The 23051-nt window shown below is 43.9% G+C and overlaps 1 protein-coding gene and 1 long non-coding RNA gene across 2 annotated transcripts in view; both read left to right on the forward strand.

Annotated features, from left to right (window-relative positions):
* Nucleotides 1-542: 542 nt before the first annotated feature.
* On the forward strand, nt 543-2556 carry LOC106748080. Its single transcript, XR_001374716.1, has 3 exons — nt 543-1358; nt 1475-1999; nt 2225-2556. It is a non-coding gene; the product is annotated as an uncharacterized LOC106748080 (long non-coding RNA).
* A 282-nt stretch (nt 2557-2838) lies between these two features.
* LOC106748094 (low-density lipoprotein receptor-related protein 2) overlaps nt 2839-23051 on the forward strand; it is a 40672-nt gene continuing 20459 nt past the window's right edge. The window contains exons 1-3 of the mRNA XM_014626297.1: nt 2839-3383; nt 18275-18391; nt 21516-21647. Coding sequence (XP_014481783.1) covers nt 3224-3383; nt 18275-18391; nt 21516-21647 — 409 coding nt within the window. The 5' untranslated portion in view covers nt 2839-3223. The remainder of the gene's footprint in view (nt 3384-18274; nt 18392-21515; nt 21648-23051) is intronic.

The raw sequence follows: 23051 nt of genomic DNA on the forward strand, positions 1-23051 counted from the left end.
GTGAAATTTCGCTTCCGATAATGAGCAAGAATGCTCGAAAGACGCCTGAAGGATCAAGGACAACTTTTGGACGTCTTTGCGACGTCTTTCGCGAATTCTACGCTCACTGAATTATAACTTAAGATCCTTGTTGAAAAAAAAAAGAAGAGCCATTTCCTGTATAACTGCTAAAGAATTCCCAGATGAAAGTTAGCTCGGCGAGATACCCTGTCGCGCATACATTTGTGACAACATTGTCACTCGATTCTGCGCTTTACGAATGTGACTGGCCGAGAGGAGAGCCTTAGACTCAGCAGTCCGGAGAGAGATCCGGATGTCTCGGAGGCGCTCCGGACTGTACGATACCGAGCGAGCGAGCGGCCGAGCGCATTTACGTCGCGGGACAATGGAAAAGGTCGCGCAGCGGCTGTGGCATTTGCGGCGTTCGTCGCTAATAAACGTGTTCGCGAGAAAATGCGCAACGTATATCGGGCCGAGTCGAAAGGATGGGTCTTTCCGCGGAATCCCTGGGCGAAAGGGCGGCGTGTGCGCATTAACGGTGATCGAGCGCAATCGGCCTAACCCGAATCCTAATCACCTCTCCGGAATATCAGGCGTACTTTACCCGAAACGATCGTCTTGAACAATTTGCAAGGAGCGGTAACGCGAATACTAACCCAGAATTCCGTGTAATTCAAGCTCTGTGAAACCCGAGAGCCGAATGTAATAACCCGGAGAATTAAAGATTGCAGAGTCCAGGAAGTGAGGGAATTCGAGGGAATTGGTATAATCACAGGAATCCCGGCGAATGATCGAATCGAGATGTCCGCGATGCCGGGAGATGTGAGAGATTCGCGAGCTGTAGAAATTCAAGGATATAAACATTTGAAACACGGAAGTCTGAGATTTGAGGAATCGGATTTACCCAAGGTTTCGTTACCTTAAGGAGTTATAAACGTTCATTTTGATGTTCGACGAAGTAGCACAAATAGGCGATGCACCGGCAATCGGTCCATTATTAAACCAATACCTGCGCTGTCGCTCTGCAAAGTTCTTCGACTTCCGTAACGCAACGGAGCCCGATACGACGCACGTCAATTAAGCCAATTTGTCTGAAAATGCGCTTCGTCAGGCGGCAAGGTCAACCGGTGGCATCATCTCCGACAATTTTCCTCGTGTTCGTCCCGCCGGATTTAAAGACGGTCATCGAACGCGGCCGGTCATCATATGGATCGGTCGCGTCTTTCGTCGCGCTCGCTCTCGCATATTCCCGTAATGAAGTGCCCGCCGACGTAGAGAAAAGGAGGAAGCCCGGCAATTTTCAGTTACATCGCGGAATTTTCCAAATTCGCGTGCCAGCCTGCGCGGAGCGCTTCAAGGTGAGCTCTCGAAGAATCCAGCACTCCGAGAATCCAGATCTGCTGTGACGCAGTTTGCGAATAATAGCCATCCGATCGCGCGACGGGAGCACGAATTAATGATATGCAAATTGCAGGTATAAATATGAAACGGCTTGTGCGTCGCAAACAGTTTAGAATAGACTGGATGGAGTCTCATGTATGATGTGAAATTACAGTTATAAATATTTCACTTTTGGAGAGAAGGAGACAACACAGAGAGACGCGAAAGTAAAAAGTGTGGAATTAGAAAGGAGAGCGACGAACACGTCTTAAGTGTAAACAAATGCACGTAAATTTAGATAAGAAAAATCGAACATGCACAGAGAAATGCAGAGATTAAAGCGAACATATTGTTAAGTTCGTCTGTAGATTGTCCGCATGATTTTTCAATATTCATGCGACCGATTTGCTTAACCGATTTTAAGATACTTAAGATAAAAGATACTTTAACTACCAGGGAAATAAAGAAACCGGGCGTTGCTCGTTTCTCCTTCATCGTGTGAAAGTTCCACGGAAATCGTTCTTCCTCTTTTGACGTGTAATTGCACAAAACGTGTGCCGTCTGAATTAGGACTGGGCCCATGAAAAGTCGCGCGTTTCTTTCGACTTTCATTTCGCAGGTTAGAAATTACCGTCGTTCGTGACTACCAAATTGGATTAATTTTTAAAACGACGCTCACTCGCCGAGAGACATCCGATGTTTTGTCATCTCTTATTTTTATGCTTATAGCTTATATATTTACTGCACAATACAACTATATATTAACGTTTGATATGCTGAAAATATTAGTATGTTAATATATGTTAATTATACTATGTGTTTATATGTTGTAAATCTCTTACAGATGTTACTTTTAACAAGGAAAGATGAAATCGTTATTTTACTTGATTACAACGTGCTGAGAGAAAGAGAGAAAGAGAGAGAGAGAGAGAGACAATGCGTCGAATATTATCAATACATTAACAGTACGTGTCGTTACAAAGAGCGGCGGTAAGTAAGACACACGATAAGAATATTGTAAAGCGCACGTTCGCCTGCATAATGTGCGCGAAGATTGTTAGAAAAGATGTTTATGCCAGATGTAAGCAATCTCGTTAACTATATTTTGCAAATTACTCGGGAATCATTGAATCGTGCCGTTACAACGGTGGAACTATAAATACACGTTGTAAACTTTCCAAAATACTATATGTATTATATTTCACATTTATCATATTTCATAATATAATTTCGCAACATGAGATATCATCATATTCAATATATATCATATTTCACGTTGACGTAAATATTGATCGAATCGCCGAAATGTTCAAATTGGAGCTCGACTCGCGCGTTCTTTCGTACCAACCCCGGCGACGTATACGAACCGACCATCCCCGCCACGGGGAATGGGGATGGCTGACGTGACGGCGCCATGTTCGATTCGTCTGGCGCGCCGCGTCAGTCGCTCGCGGGCTGCGACCGCGTTCATGTTGCACGCACGAGCCATGATTTGAATTGCGCTCGCTCGTGCCGCGTAGTCGTTTTTTATTTTTTTTTTAAATTTACCCTCTTACGTTTCTCCTCGCATTCGGCCTCTCTACGCGCGCGCATCTCTTGCGCGTGGGGACGGAAATTCGGTTTCTTCGTTTTCGGGAAATTCGGCGGACGTGTGAGAGGATCACCGGAGAATTCACACCACACACACACACACACTTGACATACACCTGCGTGCAAAGTGCGTGTCTGTGATACCCCTTCTCCCCCGAGAGAGCGCGGGTGAAAGAGAGCGCGAGAAAGAGAGAGAGAGAGAGAGAGAGAGAGAGCGAGACACGAAGTAAAAGGAGAGACACGACGGCGTGCGATGGCTGCGCGGCCACGCATTGGCCCTTCCGGTGGTGAACGCGCTTCCGGAATTGCCCAGGACTTTGTCGGGGCGCGATGGACTACCAGGACGATGCTCGCCGTCGCGGCGGCGCTCGCCGTCCTCCTCTGCGTCACTGACGTCACGGCCATTAGATCGGGTGAGTACCCTCCGCGTGCGTCTCTTGCTGCTCTTTCAAACTTGCGACTTTTTTTGCCGCCGACGGATCCGCTTTCGCCAGGAAAGCAGCCTGTTCATTACGAAAATGCTCGTCACGAAATTACTTCCGGACTGATTTACGTCGAAAATGTCGGCGTCCAGTACCGTACGGTCTTCTTCAAGCATTGTACGAAGTGAAGGAGGATCATTTGGAATTTCAAGCGAGCCTCTTCGTGGCCGGACAATTCATTTCAATTCCCCGCACATTTGGGAATCATTAAGATTGTTTTCTTTTTTTTTTTTTAATAACGCTTCGAGGGACTTAAAAACGTTACTTTATAGTGACCTTATAATTACTTTGTAATGGAAATTCGGCAATTTAGCGTAACGATAACTAGATTAAGATGAGATTAAGAATAATTAGATTTAAATGAGACGTATATTTTCAAAACATGTCTCATTTGTATCATATTCAAATAAAACGTAATGACACAACACATGACGACAAAGAAATATCAAATACACCGTACGATCTCAGATTAATATTCAATTTAAAAGCAGGATTATTCAAAATAACGTTAAGCACAATTTCCACGAGAAATGCGGTAGAATTTCCAAAATGATATTTACGTTTAAATATTATGCAGAAGAGATGGTGCACGATAGAAATAGATCGCGTTGTAGTGGTAATAAATGTTTCTTTCTTTCCAAATTAAATTTTGCGGAAATCCTTATTCCAAAGACTGGAGCTGCTATCCAACGGAACCAAGGTCAACCTTGGCCCGACTTTTTTTTTTTTCGTCAGCTTGGATACCAGCTTGACTAGCTGCTCATCGTTACCGTGGTGCAATTGGTTACGTTTACTTTTTTCTGATGTTTGCGGGGGATGGAGAGGGGGATGGGGAGGAGGTAGAGGAGGCGGAAACCGGTTTCACGAAAGAGAGACTTCGCGGGGAAGTCGACAGTATCACCAAATTTTCTATCAGTTAATCCACGCTTCTCCCATGTTTCCATATCTTACCTATTAATCGTGCTTTTCGTGCGGTTAACGCATTGTTGGCCGCGTGCGTTGCGCCTCGCTAGGCATTGAGTATCGCTCGTTCTTCCATAAGCTGAAATGAAACATACTTTAATTGGGACTTTCGTGCAAGTCTGTATAATTTGGAATGTTGATGCCATGAAATCTGAAAAGGGGGAGAGAGCAATCTGATTATGTTTCCCGGGGAGCATCGAGAAACCAGGCTGACGCCCGATCGATGATCCATTGTGAGCGGCTAGGTTTATCTGAACGGAACCGGTAATGTATTAAGGACACGGGTAGAGGGTAACGCATAGGAAAACGACCTATATATCTGAGAATTCCTCATGGAGGCTCGGGAACATCTGGCGAAGAGGAAATGTTTCGGTCGCGCAGCATCACTTCTGTATTACCTACGATTCTCAGGCATCGCGAGTTGAGAACGTAAACTTCGCTGAAAGTCCAATAATATAATAACTGAAGAATAAGATTGTCTTTCTATAAGTGAAACGGTGAAAAAATATCAGGAAAATTGGGAAAAATGGTAATATGAATTCAAACCAAGTTAGATGTTGAAAGAAACGGAAAACAAAGGAGCTCAACTTTTGACGCGATGACAGAATCTGAAATTGGATTTATATTAAAGATTTTGAAGAGAACTTCAATACCCATGATATGAAAACATCTGAATTCAAGTTCGTATATTTCTCCTTTCTGTTTTCCCCAATGCGAAAATTCTGATTGCAAGGCAGAATTTTAATTGATTAATTAGCGGCGTATTTTGGTGCGAAACGCACGATACTCTGTTATCCGCGTCAAGTTATTTGGCGAGCGACATTAAAGAGAAGCTTTTTTTTTTCGTTCACGCGGTTCACACACGCACACACACTCTCACATGCAGCGTACGTGATACACGCAATCGCGAAGATAATGCCGGCAGCGTCAGAGGGTAAATATCAATATGTTGACGATTGACTAAATTAAATCTCTGATGTCGGCGATGAACTCGTTACTCAATTCAGTGTATGTCGCCCATTTAAAGTTTTATCAACCCGACCGGTAGGTTCTTTCTTGCAATTTAACAGATTTCTCTTTACCTATTTACATTTACCGCCCGTGTACGCACATGCAAATAAAAGGAACGCTAAAGATAAAAAGAAACACTATTTTATTTATATATATTTGAATTCTGTTAATTTCGTACGATCAACAACGACATTAATAACGATAACAAAAATAACAAAGGCAACAATGAGGACGATCATAAATTGATATAGTAATGAATTATAATCTGATGATCTAAAAAAAAGTAAGATAATTATATCACATTGATCTTTTGAAATGGGTAAGGATAGCTATTTCTTCGCTGAGTGTTACTATACTTCTGGGCTAATTTATAATGATCTTTTGATCAATTCCGGCATCCGGACATTCTGTAATTACAAAAAGCTTGCATACGTCATTGCGGGCCGTGGGTGGAGCAAGTGGAACGAATCAGTGGGTCAACGAAACGACCTTCGTACTCGAGAGCGCCGCGAGTTTGCAAGCTCTGATTCCCGTAGCGGGCGCAGAAGGCGAGAAAGTTCTTTCCCTCGAACAGTCGGTGATTCTTTGGCGTATGTAGAGCCGATCTGATCTCTCTTCAGTAAAAATCTGATTGGACGCGACTTTTCAATTTTCAGTATTAAACTTAATTAATCGATCGCGCGCGCCAAACATGCGCGACCGTACATGCACGTTCTTTCTCTTTTCCTTAAGTAAAATAACGAGCTAGTAGTCTAGACTTTCGTGACATTTTTGTGTAGTGCGCACAGTTAATTATCTCGTCGATTATATTTCAAGTCCCGTTAAGGATCGCCTCCGCAAAACTTTTATAGGTCACATTGATTTACGATCGGCACTAGAAAACAGAAAATAAACGAAAGGAAGAGAGAGGGGGAGGGAAAGAAAAAGAACAGATTCAGGCTGTTCGTTAATTTTTCATTACGTTAAATTAATGTGACAATTGATCTTTCCGCAGTTTTCCCGGGGAAAATTTCATTTCAGTCTCACGAGGCGGCAGCTTTTTTTTCGCGGTCGGAGGAAACGACGTTTCCTGAATACGAAATCGTATAGCGGCATCGGCGGAAACTCACGGAGCCATGATTGGCGAATAGACAACGGCGGTCGATTGACGGAAGAACGAACCGCTGGAAAAACGAGTGCAACGAGAGGGAAGAAAACGTAACAAAGTTACCGTGACGTGGCGGGCGAAAAGGTAGCAAGTAATAGCAGCACTTATAAAACATCGGCAATGACAAGCTTCGCGGGGAAGACCGGTTCCTATTTATAAATAATATATCAATTGCAATATAATATCCACGGTGAGAGACCTCGGTTTCTTTTTGCCAGCGTTCTTAACCATTAGCTTAATAGTTACGCACACGATTGCAGTGGTTTCATTTGCGTTGGAGTCTAGACGTGACGTTGCCACGCACAATTGATCGATTGTTGCTACGCCGAGGCGTATCGAATTTATTGTCACGACAGCTAAGACGATGGGCAATACCAAGAAAGTGACAGTTACATATATTCGCGTCCTTATTTATTCCATATATATATATATATATATACATATATATATGTGTGTTATAAAATTCTGTAAAATTCTGTGTGTTAAAAAATGCTGTAAAAAATCAATAGAGAAAAAAGGCAATACTCATGCGTACCGTCTGCGACACGCCGTACAAACAAGGTGATTCTCCAACATATTTCAAAAGTTGTCAGAGGAGGGTTCCGTTGGAAAACAACGGGCGGTTCGTAGCGTCGCGTGGACTGACGGGTGCGAGGCGTCGAATAAATTTGTAGGTGAGGAGGGAACTCTTAGTGCGAGCGAGAGGGCCGACCGCTCTCCGGTGGTCGTCCTTTTTCCTGGCTCGCTCCTCGTATTCGTTCACGGCGAGATAGCCTGGGCTCTCTTCGAAGCTGGCAGGTAAAGTCAGTAGGCGGGCTCAGGTTCGTTCACCTCGGCCTAGCGGCCGACCGGATAGCGGGACCCTGGCTCTCCAGTCGGGCCCGTCGTGCTCGTCGTCGTCATCATCGTCGTCGTCGTATTCGTCGTCCGATCGTACCGCCCGGTACATATACCGCGTATAACACGATTACGCGTTCGTACGTACGTACGTACGCCCGACCGTATACCACCTATTTCTGTATCCTGGCACTCACAGGCACTTCGCACCTGCGAGAACGTGCCCGTCCACGCGCATATATTAAATTATTGCTCTCGCAGCGGCGCGAGCGCCTTCTGCTCTCTCGACGGCGGAGTGGGCCGTTAGTTACCCTGTGCTAATTATCGGTCAACAAATTTACCTCTCCTCCGCGGAAACGGGGACTGAATGAAGCGATTCACCGCTGATTTCGACGCAGCTCGAACCTCTCGCACGGTCGCTCGCTCGCCGAGACGTCTCGCGGATCGCGATACGTTAATTATTTAATTATTTCCGTTTGTTTACGTGTCGCTGCTCGTCCTGATTTACGCGGAGGCGGAAGGTCTGCGCTTTCGTGTGAATGTCTGAAATGAGTTTTTTGCCCATTCGTGCCCGTATTTTCGAAAACTCTCGAGTATTCGTTCACCGGAACTTTTCAATTTGACGTCGGTTTACCGCGCGTCTGTATTTTGCAATTTGAATCAATAATTCGCTGACGTCTCGACATCGAGCGTAATCCTGCTGCGTTTTCCTTTGTTATGTTTCACACATGCACGAGGCAAAAATTTCAAAGCGCAATTTTCAAGAAAAGTCGAATGATTCTTAAACATTCCGCGGAAACGACGTAAATCATTTGTTGTTTATTTACTATAAAGGAATATGACGTAAAATATATTCTGTCGCAGTTACAAAGAGTTATCTGCATTAGCCAATCTCCCACAATTTCATAAACAAACTCGTTGCAAATTCCTACTGTAAGATCGAGTTTGTATTTTATCAGCGCGCAGTTGAGTTGATGTCATTAATTGCAGGAAGTATGCGAGTGCATTGCGAAATAACTCGATAAAAAGGAACGCGTCAGATAATTCGTCGCGAGAGGCATTTATCGAACGTGTCGAACGATTTCACACTATCTATATACAAGGTAACGGATGAACTTTGTTACTGCATGCCGCCTCGAGACGTGTTAGTCATCACGGTCTTTTCGCGCGATCGCGAAATTAAATTTAGAAAAGCTCGTCTCGCAAAGATCTTACTTAAGAAAAGCGTGATTGATGAAATAATTAATTAAATAAATTATCCTTTCTTTCTCGAATTAAATTAATGTTGAGTAATTAAGAATAATTTTCTAACACGTTGTAATTGTATACATAATGTTGAAAGTAAATAGAAATCGAGATATTGATCGTGATAACTTTCTCAATATAAAATACTACATACGCACACAATTCGCCAGAAGCCATGTAAGAAGTATGCTACTGCGTAATAGGCTTTAAACGACACCGATAAGCAAATCGTAAGTGATTTAGATAATACAATTTTCAACATGAGATAATGAATTGGTAGGTTCAGTTCAGTCCAGTTCAGTTTTATTCACTTACAGTAGCCCGCGCAACCGGATCTGAAAGGATTCGCGCTAATGAAATTTATTCAACTTATCTGACCTGAACTCTGCTTGTCAAGCCGTAAAAATCAGTAGAGTCAATGTCGGGGTATCCGGGTACTCTGGTATTATCACCGTACATCCGAATTTTTCACGTATTTTCCGGGTATCTGATTAATGTGAACATTTGCTAGGTATTCGAGTGAAGTTGATTAACGTACGTTACCTTGGAGAAACTGAAAACAAAATCAGTTATTGTGAAATCAGCGGCCGCAAAAAATAAATGATGGCAGACGGATATTACTTGCGATTTTTGGCTCCAAATACCTGGCGAGCAATACCTGCGAATTCGAGTGCCGAGTGGAGCCTCGAGTATCCGGGTATAAGAGCTATCCAATTTATATCGACAGTACCAGTAGGTACTGTGACTCACTGCGATTCTTGCGGTATCATTCACGTCAAAGTATTTTGAACAACGGAACGAACAGAAAACGGTACATTTCCACTTGTCGGCTTTTGTAATTCTGTTTATCGTGAATTACCGTACACCGAGGGTCGCCTGCATATCGGTGAGAAATCGTGACGGATTTTTCCAGCCAGTGGCAAATTGATGCCAACCCTGCGTGGGAAACATCAACTTTCACCCATGAGACCAGAAGTGAACTCAAAGTGCGCGAGTGTAACGGCTCTCCGCGTTTCAACGAATCGCGATATAAAGTTCGCCGAATGAGACAGAGTGAAACAAACAGAAGGATAGAGCGAGGAGGAGAGGAGAGGGAAGAAGAGGGGGAAGAGAAGAGAAAATAATAGGCAGTTTCGATTGTAATTTTAGGAGAGACTCCGGTATTCTTTTAGAATCCCAGAAAGTATAAACGAATACTTCCCACTCGCACTCTATCTGATAAATACAAGTAAAGGGGGATATTTACTTCTTATATTTCACATAATAAAAATTTAAAAAATTGCTCAATAACACGAAGAATAAGTCCTTGTAATCTGCATTAGCCTCTTTGAAATTTACCTCTGCGAATCCGCCTATTCGAAGTTCGCGAACATTTTCTCGCATTTTGTCAAAAAGGGACAATTAATTTTACGTAGACATGAGACGTTACATGGTGACGTAAGAATAATGTCTACGAAGAAGTAGGTAGCAGGACACCTGTGAAGGATAATCTCTCCTGATCCGGCCTTGATGTTTATCGGTGGTGACACGATGGATATGCTCGAATTACGCCACCCTGTATATATGTACGATGTCCGCAGTCTAGATTCGCTTCTAGCAGGCGACTTCTATACTCAGCGAATTCTTCGAGGTCTCTTACGAGCGTGCATTTCGCGTGCGCTGGTGTGCGTGCGAGATACGTCGAGTGTATGCACACGAATGCGTCCACCTGTACATACACACGCCGAATTGCAGGACATTAAACCTTGACTGAATGCAGATTTGCGCTCGAATGAGCGCGGCGAATCGAAGGCGAGGCTAGTACGCGCGCGCGCTGAGCGAGTGCATCGAGTGCAGCGAAGGAGGAAGAAATCCTCTTGACGGCGATAACAACTCTGTATTAGCTTGTGATATAATGTTTGCAATGTAACTTATCTATGAGTGACGCATCCTATTTTCATCTTTTCCTACCGTTTTCTCCTAGATCGACGGCGTCGAAGTGTTACCTAGTCGGCGGCGGTGAATGGCGCATTCAGATTTATTCGTAATGATTTCAAGATTAATTGGGATGATTGAATGGGTTGGATAAGATCACGTAATGTGCCGATGCTTATTGACTCGTGCTACTTTACAGATAAAATTATGGATCCATTATTTCTTTTAATTACGGATTATGGCAGATTGAACGATACGCAGCATTAATTGGTTCTGGACGGGACGGTATTCGAAATCAAAGGAGAAACAGCATTATCGATGAACGTTTGATCGATCCTCGTCGATATAATTCCACCTTCTGTGCATTAATTTCGGCGTTAAAAGGTTACGAAGATTAAAAGGTTTGGGAGCCCAGAATCTCTCATCAAAGTTTCTCTCATCAAAATGAGAGAAGAAGATGTCCAATAATTTATAGTGCGTAATCAAATTAGCGTCACACGACGTGGCATAGAAATGAAGAAAGGTCAATGGCTTCTGAACGCCACACGAAAATTTAGTGGCATCAGCCTGTCGTAAAATACAGCCTGTCGCTCGTTCTACCGGGTGAGTCAAAGTAAAGCGATTAACCAACCTGAAACAGCCGTCCGTTGGCGTATCCCGAACGCAACCAGTTCTGGCTTTGAAGGAAACTTGCAATTCCCTGCGGTATCGCGGTAATCGCCCGTAACTACCGAAAATCGCTCTTGAAGCGCGCCGGTTAATCTCTGCGATCGTTTGGCGACCTCTTGAACAGTTACATAATGGTTGCGAGTGCTAATTACCGCGCGCCTCGGCGCCTTCGATATTCGTGCGTCCTGAGTTTTTCTCACACATCGAACGAATCCGGCCAATCCCGAAGAATGCGATCTCTACTTCGGCATAACACTCATTAGGTTTCGGGATTAATTAATTAAGGAAATCCGTCTATCCAGACGGAATATTAAAAATGCCGATAAGATTGTCACGTCGAGAGAAAGGAATGGACAGCTCGACGTGCCCGATGTTTATCTAATTGATCTACTATTCCACTTTATCTTTCGTGTCATTAGTGGAATATATATACACATGCGTGCAGAATTTTTCACGCAAACCATTCTTCCATTGTAGCCTTCGGAACTCGATTCTGAAGGTTCAGCATATGGGAAGCTCGCGTGGTGAGACGATCTCGCCTCATATATATGAACAGCACGAGTTTCGTATGAAATAAACATTGTAATCAATTGATATCCCAGACGCCATATTGAGTGATTGTCATCAGTTTGACGATCCCAGACGCCACATTGAGACAAAAGCTGATAAAAGAAATGTTTCCCCCTCCCGCCCCCTGCAAATTGGATATTTCTTCTATTTATTAACTTGCATGTGCTTTTTCTTAACATATTAAGGCTTTCGTAATTCTGTTCGACTAATACCGAGAATAGCCAGACGACATAGCGTCTGAAAGACGTCTTTCAGACTCTTCCATCCCGATTTTAGACGTTAAACCGTCCGGATGTGTGGAGAAAGGAAGTGACACTCGCGGTCGATAATACAGGCGTTTTCAGCATCCCGTCAACGGCTATCCTTCGGACGAATGATACATCGTAGACTTCGTACCAGCGAAGCTTCATTCCACTCGATCAGTACTTCAACTCTCGATGCGTCGAACAAGACGGTCGATACTTTTACTCGCGAGCCGATCGCGTCATCTTCCTAATTCCCCTGCGAAGTGATTTCAAATTAATCCAATATTTCGCCTCGATGAAAGGAGGCGTCGTGAACCTGATTTGACCCGACACACCCAGCGCGCTTCCAGCACGGGCTTTGCATAACTTCTGGACAGCCGTATAGTCTTCACCGATGTATGACCTAACCGTAGAGAGAGACGAGGATCAGCGTCGTGAACCGGAGGCCACGGCAGATTTCCCTTCACCGGACTATCAATCGAGCATTCGTCTGCCGTGGCCTTGTACGTACTACGAACTCGGTGTATGTCGGGTGGCTGAATGGCACTGGCTGCTGGTGATATATGTGTCGCGCAGCGTTCGTTGATCCGAGTGATCCAATTAGCGATCCAGGCCGCGCGGCGTCCAAGATTTCTTCGGATGCTTCTTTAAACCGCGCCGGTTGTACCGTAACCGAGTGCGCGGCTAACCGATCGCGTCGATCTCTCGGACTGCCGTCGGAAAAGAATGCTCGAACGATAGGAAGAAGCTGAGGGGAAAAAATATATATATCTTTTATCGACCCATCCGCCAGCAAGCTCGGATCGCGCTCGATGTGGGCTTTTACGCCGGGTGGTCGTCGGGAAAGGTCTTGTGGGAATGAGATATGTCTTTTTCTAAAAGGTCTTGTGGGAATGAGATATGTCTTTTTCTAAAAGAATGCCCGTCTTATCCAGCAGGGGGAGAAGCAAGGTTCGTCTCGAAATGGACGGAATCGAGAGGTTTCGTCCAGGATTTCGTCGTGTCGAGTTGCACTTCGACGTGACTTTTCACTCACACCTGTGTGCTTACTTGTCTCATATTAGGTGTATGATTCTTACATCTCCGCAATATGACAATTGATCCCTTTCGAAATTGTGTCAGCCAGGATCGATCGGTGTCTCCCGAAAGACAAATCACATGGAATGTCTGGCAACATATTTTTTTTCCAAAATAATATCCATCTTAACTCATCGGCGAAGGGATGAGAGGATTCGCGCCTCGAAGTGAACGAAATCAACGGGCTTCATTCGGGATTTGGCCGGCCCGTCGGATTGTATTTTGATATGACTTTTCGTTCACACCTGCGCTTATTTGTCCGGTTACATTAGCTTTATGATTCTTACATCACTGTAAGACGGTACTTAATCCCTTTAGAAACCGTGTCAACCAAGAATGATTACTGCTTCCCGAGAAACAAATTACTTACGCGTCCGACGTGAATTCAAGGCTCTACGCGAGCATTCTTCTCGGGTAACTCTTCCGTAAAACGGAATCGTCCAGAATCGCGCATCTCGCTGCACTTGACGGAGATGCAATAATGCTACCGATACCGGTATTCTTAAATAATCACACTGATAATGACGCGGGAATGCAGCGGCCTTTCGCGAGATGATTTAATCGTCGTTTTGCGTAACCGCCGCCGGCCACTCCGTTATGCTAACGATACCCCGATACGTATCGAGGTATCGATACTTTCGCTTTGTCGGCTGATTCCTTCGCAGCCAGTGCGTGTTTTCCTCTTACCCGTTGCTCGTGATAACATCGATCCTTTCTTCCAGGCGGCGACAAACTAGTCAGAAGTAGAAGTTGGCTCGACCGTCATCTCTCTCGTCAGGTGACGTTTCGCTTTTCCGCCGATAACGGACGGAGGGAAATCGCTAATCGATTCCGCGTATCCAGCCGTTATTAGAGGTGGCTGGTTTTCCCCGTGGAAAACACGCGACATGTCGGATGCGCGCGGTGCATACGGCTGGCTATTGCACCGTCTGGTACGAACGGCGTTGCTGAAAGAGCATCCGCCTCTCACGCGAGCGCGAAGGTGAACGCCGCGCCGCGTGCCGATGTCATAGGACGAGTGTCGGCATACTCGTTACGTTATTTAACAGTATATCATTGCTAAAGCCCGGTACACGGAGCCGGAAACACGGTGGAAATGGCAGGACAGACGTTGCCCAGCCGCATGTATCGGATTTAAGCTCGCTCCCGCGACTCCGCAGCGTTGCGCAGTGCGATACGTTCAGGTTTTTTTTCATTCGTTTTTCTTGTTTTTCTTGCTCCCCAAGCGCGAGCATGGTACTACCGGTTCGCGCGATTGTTACACAGTTATCAAATGAGCGATTGCATCTAGCGGTGAGTTCGCGGTCTTCTATTTCTGATATAATCGTGCGTTATATAACGGCGCGATGCAGACGCGGGGAGCGAAGAGCGGAGGGTGAAGTGGATTTGTTGGGAACTGCGTTAACGTTAAAAGCAGCCGCGTTGATCTTGTATATTTTCACTCGTGCCCGCAAGTTGTTTCTCTCGCGCCGGATGTTTCAGAACGGAATTTCCACACTTCCTTCCCGCATAGCCGGGAACGTCCGAGCGACGGACGTGAACAACCGGGCACCATCTTTGGTATATTTTTCGCAAGAACTTTGCGCAATTTCAGCGTTGCCTCGTTGTCGCGCTTGGATTCACATTTTTCCGCCGGAAGAGGGAAACGTCCTCCCGCGAAATGACCGCGCCGTGGTCTCAGGACTGAGGGATCTTGAAATTTCACCGATGCTTCAGGATCTTTTCCAATTTGAATTCTGTTCTTCTCTCAATGGATTCTCAATCCCGTAAAGCCGAGCGGTACGTTTGAAAAGATGCGATCCGAGAGATCGGTCGCCTATTTACGAGAAGTCTCCGGAAAAGGCCGTGTCTCTTTCGTCTTCGTCAGTGAGATTACTGGGGATCAGCTGGGAATGTTATGAAAATATCGTAGGAATAAAAAATTTCGCACGAGTGTATATCGCTATCTGTCTTCGATATTTGCATCCCTACCCCGCAATGCACATTCCCTCCCGACTGCTGCCGCCTCTCTGTCCGTACCAGGCCGCGCAGCCTGGCACGAACGCTGCACTTCCAAGCCGGGGCCACCTCCTCTCCTCTGCTCTCCTCTCTAGTGCCATCGCGTCTCTCTCCTACTCTCATTGTCTCCCTCTCTCTAATCGACCGCAGCTTCTCTCTCCCTTTTCCCCTATCTTTCTCTCTGTTATGTCTTCCCTTGTCATGGTAAAACACCCACAATACACAAACGCGGTCTTACTTACACACCTCTACTCTCACCTCCTCTCTGCTCTCCTCACTTTCCTTCACGGATCCAGCGATCTATGCTTCGTCGCTGAACGAACGCCGTGGAGTAATGATCGGCCGATGTGTATGATCTCCAAAATTAGCGATTTGCTTATGGATTGTCGCCCGAAACGATCGCGTTTCTCTCGCGGAACCAGCGGTCTTGGCAACGAAGACTAAAATCCTAAAATCTGGATACTAATGCGAGAATACAAGCTCAGGAATTATATTTTCATTTCGTTTATTGCGCTCTGCCGTTGACGGATTAAATTCACTAATGTGATCTCGAAAGTGTCGCTTAAAGAATATAATGGTCCTTTTGTAAATAGCACCACAAATACTTTCGTATTGAATTTCTTCCGGTGGGTATCGCCATTGGTGTATATAGTATCTTAGAAGAGTGAAAGATAAAATCAGCTGATGCGAATCAGTTGCTATGAAAATTCTCAACAGATGGTAGATGAACATTAGCCGAGTATTACTTGCGATTTTTCTTCTCGCGAGCGGGTATCGGGTATCCAATTAGTTCGGGTGGTACCCGAGTATCCGGTTAATACCTGTGAATTTCAGCGGATATCTGGTTATTGGGTATAGAAACTATTCGATTTATATTGACAACAATAATTTACGGTCTTTGTTCTTAGGGAAAAAAGTCCTCATCGAAAGGCACTCGCCCAGTATTTTCCATTTACGTATGTATCACACTTCGTGTTTGTCGAGCGTGACCGATTTTTTCAACATTAATCCCGTCAGTCGATTGCACAGCAATCACAGGATCGCTTTCTCGTCCAAGGACGATCAATCAAGGATCCTCCCGCGATGGGAAAGTATCCGTAAATGGGCCTCGATTGCCGTTGCGGCGCGATAGGCTCTTCTAGAAGAGGAGATCATTTTTCCTTTCAAAACGTGGCGAAGTGAACTTGTGAAACGCGTGTCGAAATAAAAATAGTCTCCAGCCGAGTAAAGCTCATTATCTCAAACAGGACGGTTGAAAATGATACTTCTTTACTTGGAACAGTAATGAGCTGGAGAAGTTTATAGAATAAGTTACGGATTTCCTGCAGGCCGATTTTCGCAATTTTTCAAATAGGTCGAAATATCTGTCTTTTACATTTGTCATATTTTCAATTGTCATGTTGAATTAATAAACAAAGAGATTTTCTTGCTCTAAAATCGGCTGCAACTGTTATAAGCCAAGTACACATATATCTTTCTTTATTTTTTATAAGGGAGCCGAAATAAGAAAAGTTTAATTTAGATAATAATATATACTGTACAAGAGGATGAACAGTACTCTTAGGAAAATTCGAATTATAACTGTTTATTCCGGCTTTGAGCACTCGGCAGAAACTCGTTTATTGTTGTCCTTGTTATTGTTAATAATTCAAGCAACGCGTCATCATCATCAAGCCGCTCAGTGACGGTATTCGAATATCAACAGGGACGCATTTGCATAACGACGCGGAATTTTTCACGAACGTCGTTATGTAAATGACGCTTCCCTCATTTGTCGGCGAACAAAGCCACCTGCAAACAAAATACCGAGACAAGAAACGGTCCCTCCTTATCGTATCTTTTCTTATCTCCTTTACGCGGATGCTGTGTCTGAAAATTGAAACCGTTCGGAATAATCAGTATATTCTATGCTGTTATATTGTAAAAATGTACGAATTTTTGAACTGCTGCTTTTCAAAATAAATGAAAAGAAATGTAAATCGAAAGTTTTGTTACCGAAATATTTAATATTTAACGTTTAATTTTAATACATAATATAACTAATAGAACCTGACCTTATTCAAAACAAATTATAATTTTTAACACATTAAATATCATTATATTTAATTATGAGCTATAAATTTTACCGAAATGAAATCCACCTCCAAAATTATGAAAATTTATAGATCGTACTGATTGCGCGATCATTGGAAGACAATTTGCGAAAACCTATCCATTTTAGACAGCTACTGTAATTTAGAAACTATCGTGACATATATTTTAGACGAAACAGAGAATTAATAAAATATATAATTTCTAAGTGGAATTGATAAAAATGTATCTACAATCTGTACACGCGTCTCTAATTAGAATCTAATAAAGAATAGTTTGTTGTCGCAGTCACGAAGACGGATGTACTGCCGTCGTCTTAATCTCCGCCTACGAATTTGGCTACTACCTTTGGGAATCGCGCGTTTCCGCTCGCGGGTCATGTCAGAGCGGCGATTAAAGGAGAAATTTTTGCCTCGTAGACGTTGCTAATTGTCGCGTCCCCTACGTTCCGACTGGTTTCACCGTCTCTGCAGTGTCGTCATCTCACTTTATTTCGCCAGTAATTCTCTTTGCCAACGAGCGATGTGGATGCGAACAATTCGTGCAACTCGCACGCTAAGTATGTACCAGTACTGTTGGTATAAACCGGGTAATTTTTATAGCCGGGTACTCTAGTACCCGTCCGGTTCTTAAACTCGCTGATGCTATCCGGGAATTCGGAATATAGAGATAACATAAACGCAATATGTTCAATTAACACACGGACACGTTAAAAGTTTGACACAAAAATGGTTTAACGAGGACCGACTTGAACACAAGTGCAAAGTGTTCCTTGTGTGTTTCGTGACTGTCTTCAATGAAAATACCGTCTTGCCTTTAATTGTAGCCCCCAATACCGCATTGTTAGACCGCGAGCGATCGAGGTGACGAAATCGATCGCCGCGCGAAAGTTCATCGGGTGACGATTCGCTCGAACTTAGAAGAAGCCTCCCTTCTGCAACAGTTACACCTAGAAACGGAGTTTCCCCGGCGGCAGGCATTGAACCTTTCACCTATCACGGCAGCGATATCGCTTCCCCGGCCGATTCCTTAATGTTCTATGCTTTCTGTTACAGGCGATGGCTGCGGGAATGGCATGTTCATGTGCAACGACGGCGTATGCATCCAGTCCATTCTCGTCTGCGACTATCGTGGCGACTGCGCTGATAATAGCGACGAGATGCAGTCGTGTCGTAAGTATTACACATTCTTCCCTTATGATTAACCGTAGAAAAATATGTGACCTGAGCGAGAAGACGAGAATTTCGTTAATGCTTGCATTCCAAGCGCCTCCCGCAGGGAAAGATGAGACAAGACGAAGCAATAAAGATATGGTTTGCCGTATGAGAACTAGAATCTCGGAGAAATTGGAGCATGTCTTCGGACAAGAGGTTTAGTCCAAAGAACGCTCCGCTGTTCGTGCTGATGAATAATTAATGACGGATTGCTTCGTTAAGTAATAATAAAGGGAGATGGGTGTATAATTCGCGACCGTCCGCCGCCCTCATTACAGTCCTCGGTGAAAGAAGTTTCAGAATGAAGCCATCGCCTTCATTCAGTACTGTTGATGTCAGGGATGGATTGATGATTGCAAAGGCCCTGGAACACAATCAAAATATTAAAGATGCTCATATGCATCAATAAAAGCATCATTAAACAACGTCAACCCTCGATGGATGTCTCAATAATGTCCGAGTGTTCAACACGTTTGCTGTTCAGCTCAAGTTCAGAGACAAAATTTATTTAGCCATACGAGCACAGAAAATTGTTTTTCTTTTTGGGGAGAGGGGAAAGCCCGAATGAATCGAAATAATGTTCACTGAAGCTAAAGATAATTTTTATATTTTTTATTTTAGATGAATTGAATGTGAAAGACTATCTGTTAATCTTTGCGATTTACGTTGGCTGGGATTTCAAAATTTATAACAATTCGTTCAAACGTTAATTTAAAAAAATTAAACAACTCTTTCCTCACGCTTCGAGCATCTTGGAATTACTTTTATCGATCCGCTCGATTTGGATTCGTTCCAGCCAATTGTGACGGCAACCTTGAAGCGGATAATTTTCGATGCGCTCTTCCTGTTTTCATTTCAACGAATGGAGTTGACTAACTTGAACTATATATGGCTTACAGTGAATCTCTCGCGTGCCGGAAGTGCTCGACGAAAATCCGAGACTTCCTCTCGGAAGTGCTTATGGTCCTTTGTCTGCAGTTTTTTTTCCATGTGGCCGATTGCGTGTTCGCTTTTGTGATTGCTCCTTATCGTTGATATTATGTGACATGAAGTGCGGTTTGTGCAACGTGTTATCTTTCCGTACGGTTAAAACCCGCGTCATTTTGAAGTGGAAAGAAGGATGGGTGTCAGTCAAAACATCGGCAATAATTAAAACGCAAAATGTCGTTTGTTTTAAGACCGTATGAAAATCATTTGGAAAATGAAAATGTGCATAACTTTTTTCAAGACAATTTTTCATCTCTCTTCAGCTTATTTTGTTGCATTTTGTTGCACAATATTTATTTAGTGTACAGTATGCAAAATTCTAGCTTTATATTCACTCAGAGGTGGTTTATAATTTTCCAAACGTATACTCGTGTTTGTTATAAATCGAATAAACAACTTGTCACTTGTAAGATTGAACATTTCGGCACAATATCGATCGTTCTCGAGAACATCGAGAGATTCATTGCTTGGAATGTTAATCGCATTTAATTCTCTCTTAAAGCGCTCCTTTTATATCTCCGAGGATTTACCATTTCTTCAGGCCCCCGCGAAGCAACCGGGCGTTTGTTATGCGGGTGACAATGTCAGAACCGGAAGCAAGGCTGTGACCCTCTTTCGAGGACAACGTGTAGAAGTGCCGCTACCGCGTGTCATTCGATGAAACGGACCCACTGGCACGATTGTACCTTGTTTTGCATGGAATCAATTCCAATACCTGCGACCGAGGACTTTCTCCTCGATATCCACCCGATCACTTTTCCAGAAATTCGCTGCAAATGGCCTCGTTCTAACACAGATTCGCCTTAACGTCTTAAAGCCGAATCAATGAACCATTATCTAACATATTCATCCTTTTCCCCTCTCTATTTGCAGATTTTCAAGGAAGTCCCAAGACCCTCAGCTTGCACGGCCCATTTTAAACGCAAAGTGTTATTTCTAAAAAAAAAACCCTTAAAAATTGTCAACTTCGCGCATTGCTCGAAAAGACGGAGTTAAAACGATACCCTGGCATGGCGGCGTGATTGTCGAGTCATCCGGTATTAAAGGATCGAGGGAGCTTCCCTCGATTGCCCGGCGAATCGACGACCGGCTGATTATGCATCGCGCAATTATAGCACCGACGCAATTTGCGCCTCTCCCGTAGCGTCGAACCATTCTCCGTATGTTGCGGTTTACGCGTTGAATCTTCAACAATGCACGCAGATCAGGCGGCTCAGAATTTTGTCGCCTCGCATTTTCGCGCGGATTAAGAGAATTTCGGACGATTCTCAAAACAGAAACCCCCCTCCGTAAATACGATGTGCATTATGTGTTCTGAGTTCTTGGTCGCGTGCTAATTATTGGCGGATGCGAATGGATGCACTAGTGCGCACTAAGGCCGTATTCGCAGTTTGTTTTTATATTGAAAATCAACTACAGTTCATCTTCGGGCGCTGCACGGACCGTTTTATCGGCTATCGTGGCGCCTATAAAATAAAATCAACTTCAGACGATCGTAAATATAAAAATTTTAAATAATTTTAAATATAAAGTATAAAAGCAGGCTGTGAACCACGGGCTTAGCGTGCGCCAGTGCATCCAATCGAATACGTCGTATGAAAACTGCGAAAGAGGCCAGATACCATTAAGACGTCTTAAAACGTCGTAAATACATCTCTTACGGCGATAAGAAAATCTTTGAGACGCGCGTCTTTCAGACATGCGTGTTGTTTAGGAAGGGAGAGTTCCTTGAGAAAATTTTACGTCTATCATAATGTCGAGAATTCAGTTTTCAACGGACCGTGTGCGATTGTTAATTCGATCACCGAGCCCGCAGATGCGACCACGCTCGCGGTGTTTACAGTTTCAACTCTCACTTATCTAGAGACCTGCGATGCATTCTCGGCAAATATTTGCGAACGTTACAGTCCATAACGTAGACGAAACGTGTTGAGTTATTAGCTTTCTGACGGGGGAAGTTTCTGTCCAAACACCTCTCAAGATCTCTCGATTCGTTTCGCAAAGAGCGCTATCCACGTGCGTTTTCGGTATTGCTTTTCTGCAATACCGAATAAGAAACTTTTATTTATTCATTGACGATCCATTTGTTTTTCAGCGCCGCCCGAATGCGATATCGGTCAGATCACGTGTGGCCAGTATAGTTTCAACAAGACATACTGTATACCCCCGCATCAACGATGCGACATGACCGTCGATTGCGTCGACGGCACTGACGAGGACGGCTGTAGTGAGTACAAATTGCAATCACTTCTGTCATCATTAACCCTTTCCGCTTACTTTTATCATCCGCGTTGCGGTATTACTCCACCTACTCTGTATTCCACCTCTTTACCTTTCTTAGCGATCGCTCTAACTGATCAGGCGACACGTTAGAGAAGCGGCGAGAAATACACCCGGCACGTTATATTCTTACTAAAACGTACACAGCTTTAATAGAATTACCAGTGGTGTCGATATCCGGATACCCGGATACCCGAGCAGTCTTTCGGCTACTTCCGGGTACTATTAATACCACTAATTACAACGTGGAAAACAAAAACTGAACACTTTAAAATAGTGAGAAAATTATGAAAAAATTGCTGATTGATTTACATTGTATTATAAAAGTAACACCGGACGTTTGACAATAATTCCGAGGCCGGATCAAAAGTTGTTCTACTTCAAACGAATCAAGATAAACTCGTAAGGTAAAAGAAGTTTGATGAGAATGCGATGGAACCTGTCCGCCTAGGCTTCTTTTTCAATTAATATTTATTATTTAGCAGCGAAAGAAATGTGAAGGGACCGTAATTTTGATAAATGCTAAATTTATGGCCCTCTCGACGCGCCACTGAAAATACGGCATTAATGGGCAATACATCCTCGACATTTCCGTCAACTAAGAGCACGCGCCAGATTTATTACAATTCACCGAGTGCAACTAACCGTCTCGAGTATTTCTAAGCGATTCAATCTGGCGAACGGTGCAAAAAACGCGCGTATTAATAAACGGTCGCAAAGATCCCGCGAGCGCATTGTCGTAGGCACTTAAAGGCATTATTAATTATCGCGGATATGCGGTGCCGAAAGGCATCGCTCGATAACATTATCGTCAGTGACAAGGCCGCTCACATGAGTGCATGGCCAAGCGAACAGCTGTGTCCCCGATTAGGCAGATTTCTTCGCGGCCGTCGCAGCTAAATTATCACCCCGTCGCGATAACTCGGACGATATTCCGTGTATTGTTAAATCAGTAATCTTACGCTCACTGTGGTTGCACAAGCGACGACTGGAATTTGTAAACATCCCATCGATGATACCTTTATCCTCCGTTCCTCGAGAAGACCATTCCCGAGGTCCAAACTTTTCCACTACCTGTGATTACCAATTTTCCAAGTTTCCGAAAAGTTTCATTTCAAAACTTACCGATTATTTTACATATATTTCATACATATATATTCTAATCTTCTAGCTGGCAGCGCTGAATTCAAAACACCTCCAATCGTCGCAATTGCAATTTAAATTCGCGCGAATTTACGCGTCGTCACGTTACCATATACTATTCTCGGGGAAAAAAATCCAAGCAACGTTTCAGGCGACGTTCCAGCAGCTGATCTACGGTTCTGACCTGAAAATCCTCCGAAGTCTCTCT

This window comes from Dinoponera quadriceps, unplaced genomic scaffold (assembly GCF_001313825.1).
Source record: "Dinoponera quadriceps isolate SergipeBrazil2010 unplaced genomic scaffold, ASM131382v1 scaffold2420, whole genome shotgun sequence".
Classification (NCBI taxonomy): domain Eukaryota; kingdom Metazoa; phylum Arthropoda; class Insecta; order Hymenoptera; family Formicidae; genus Dinoponera; species Dinoponera quadriceps.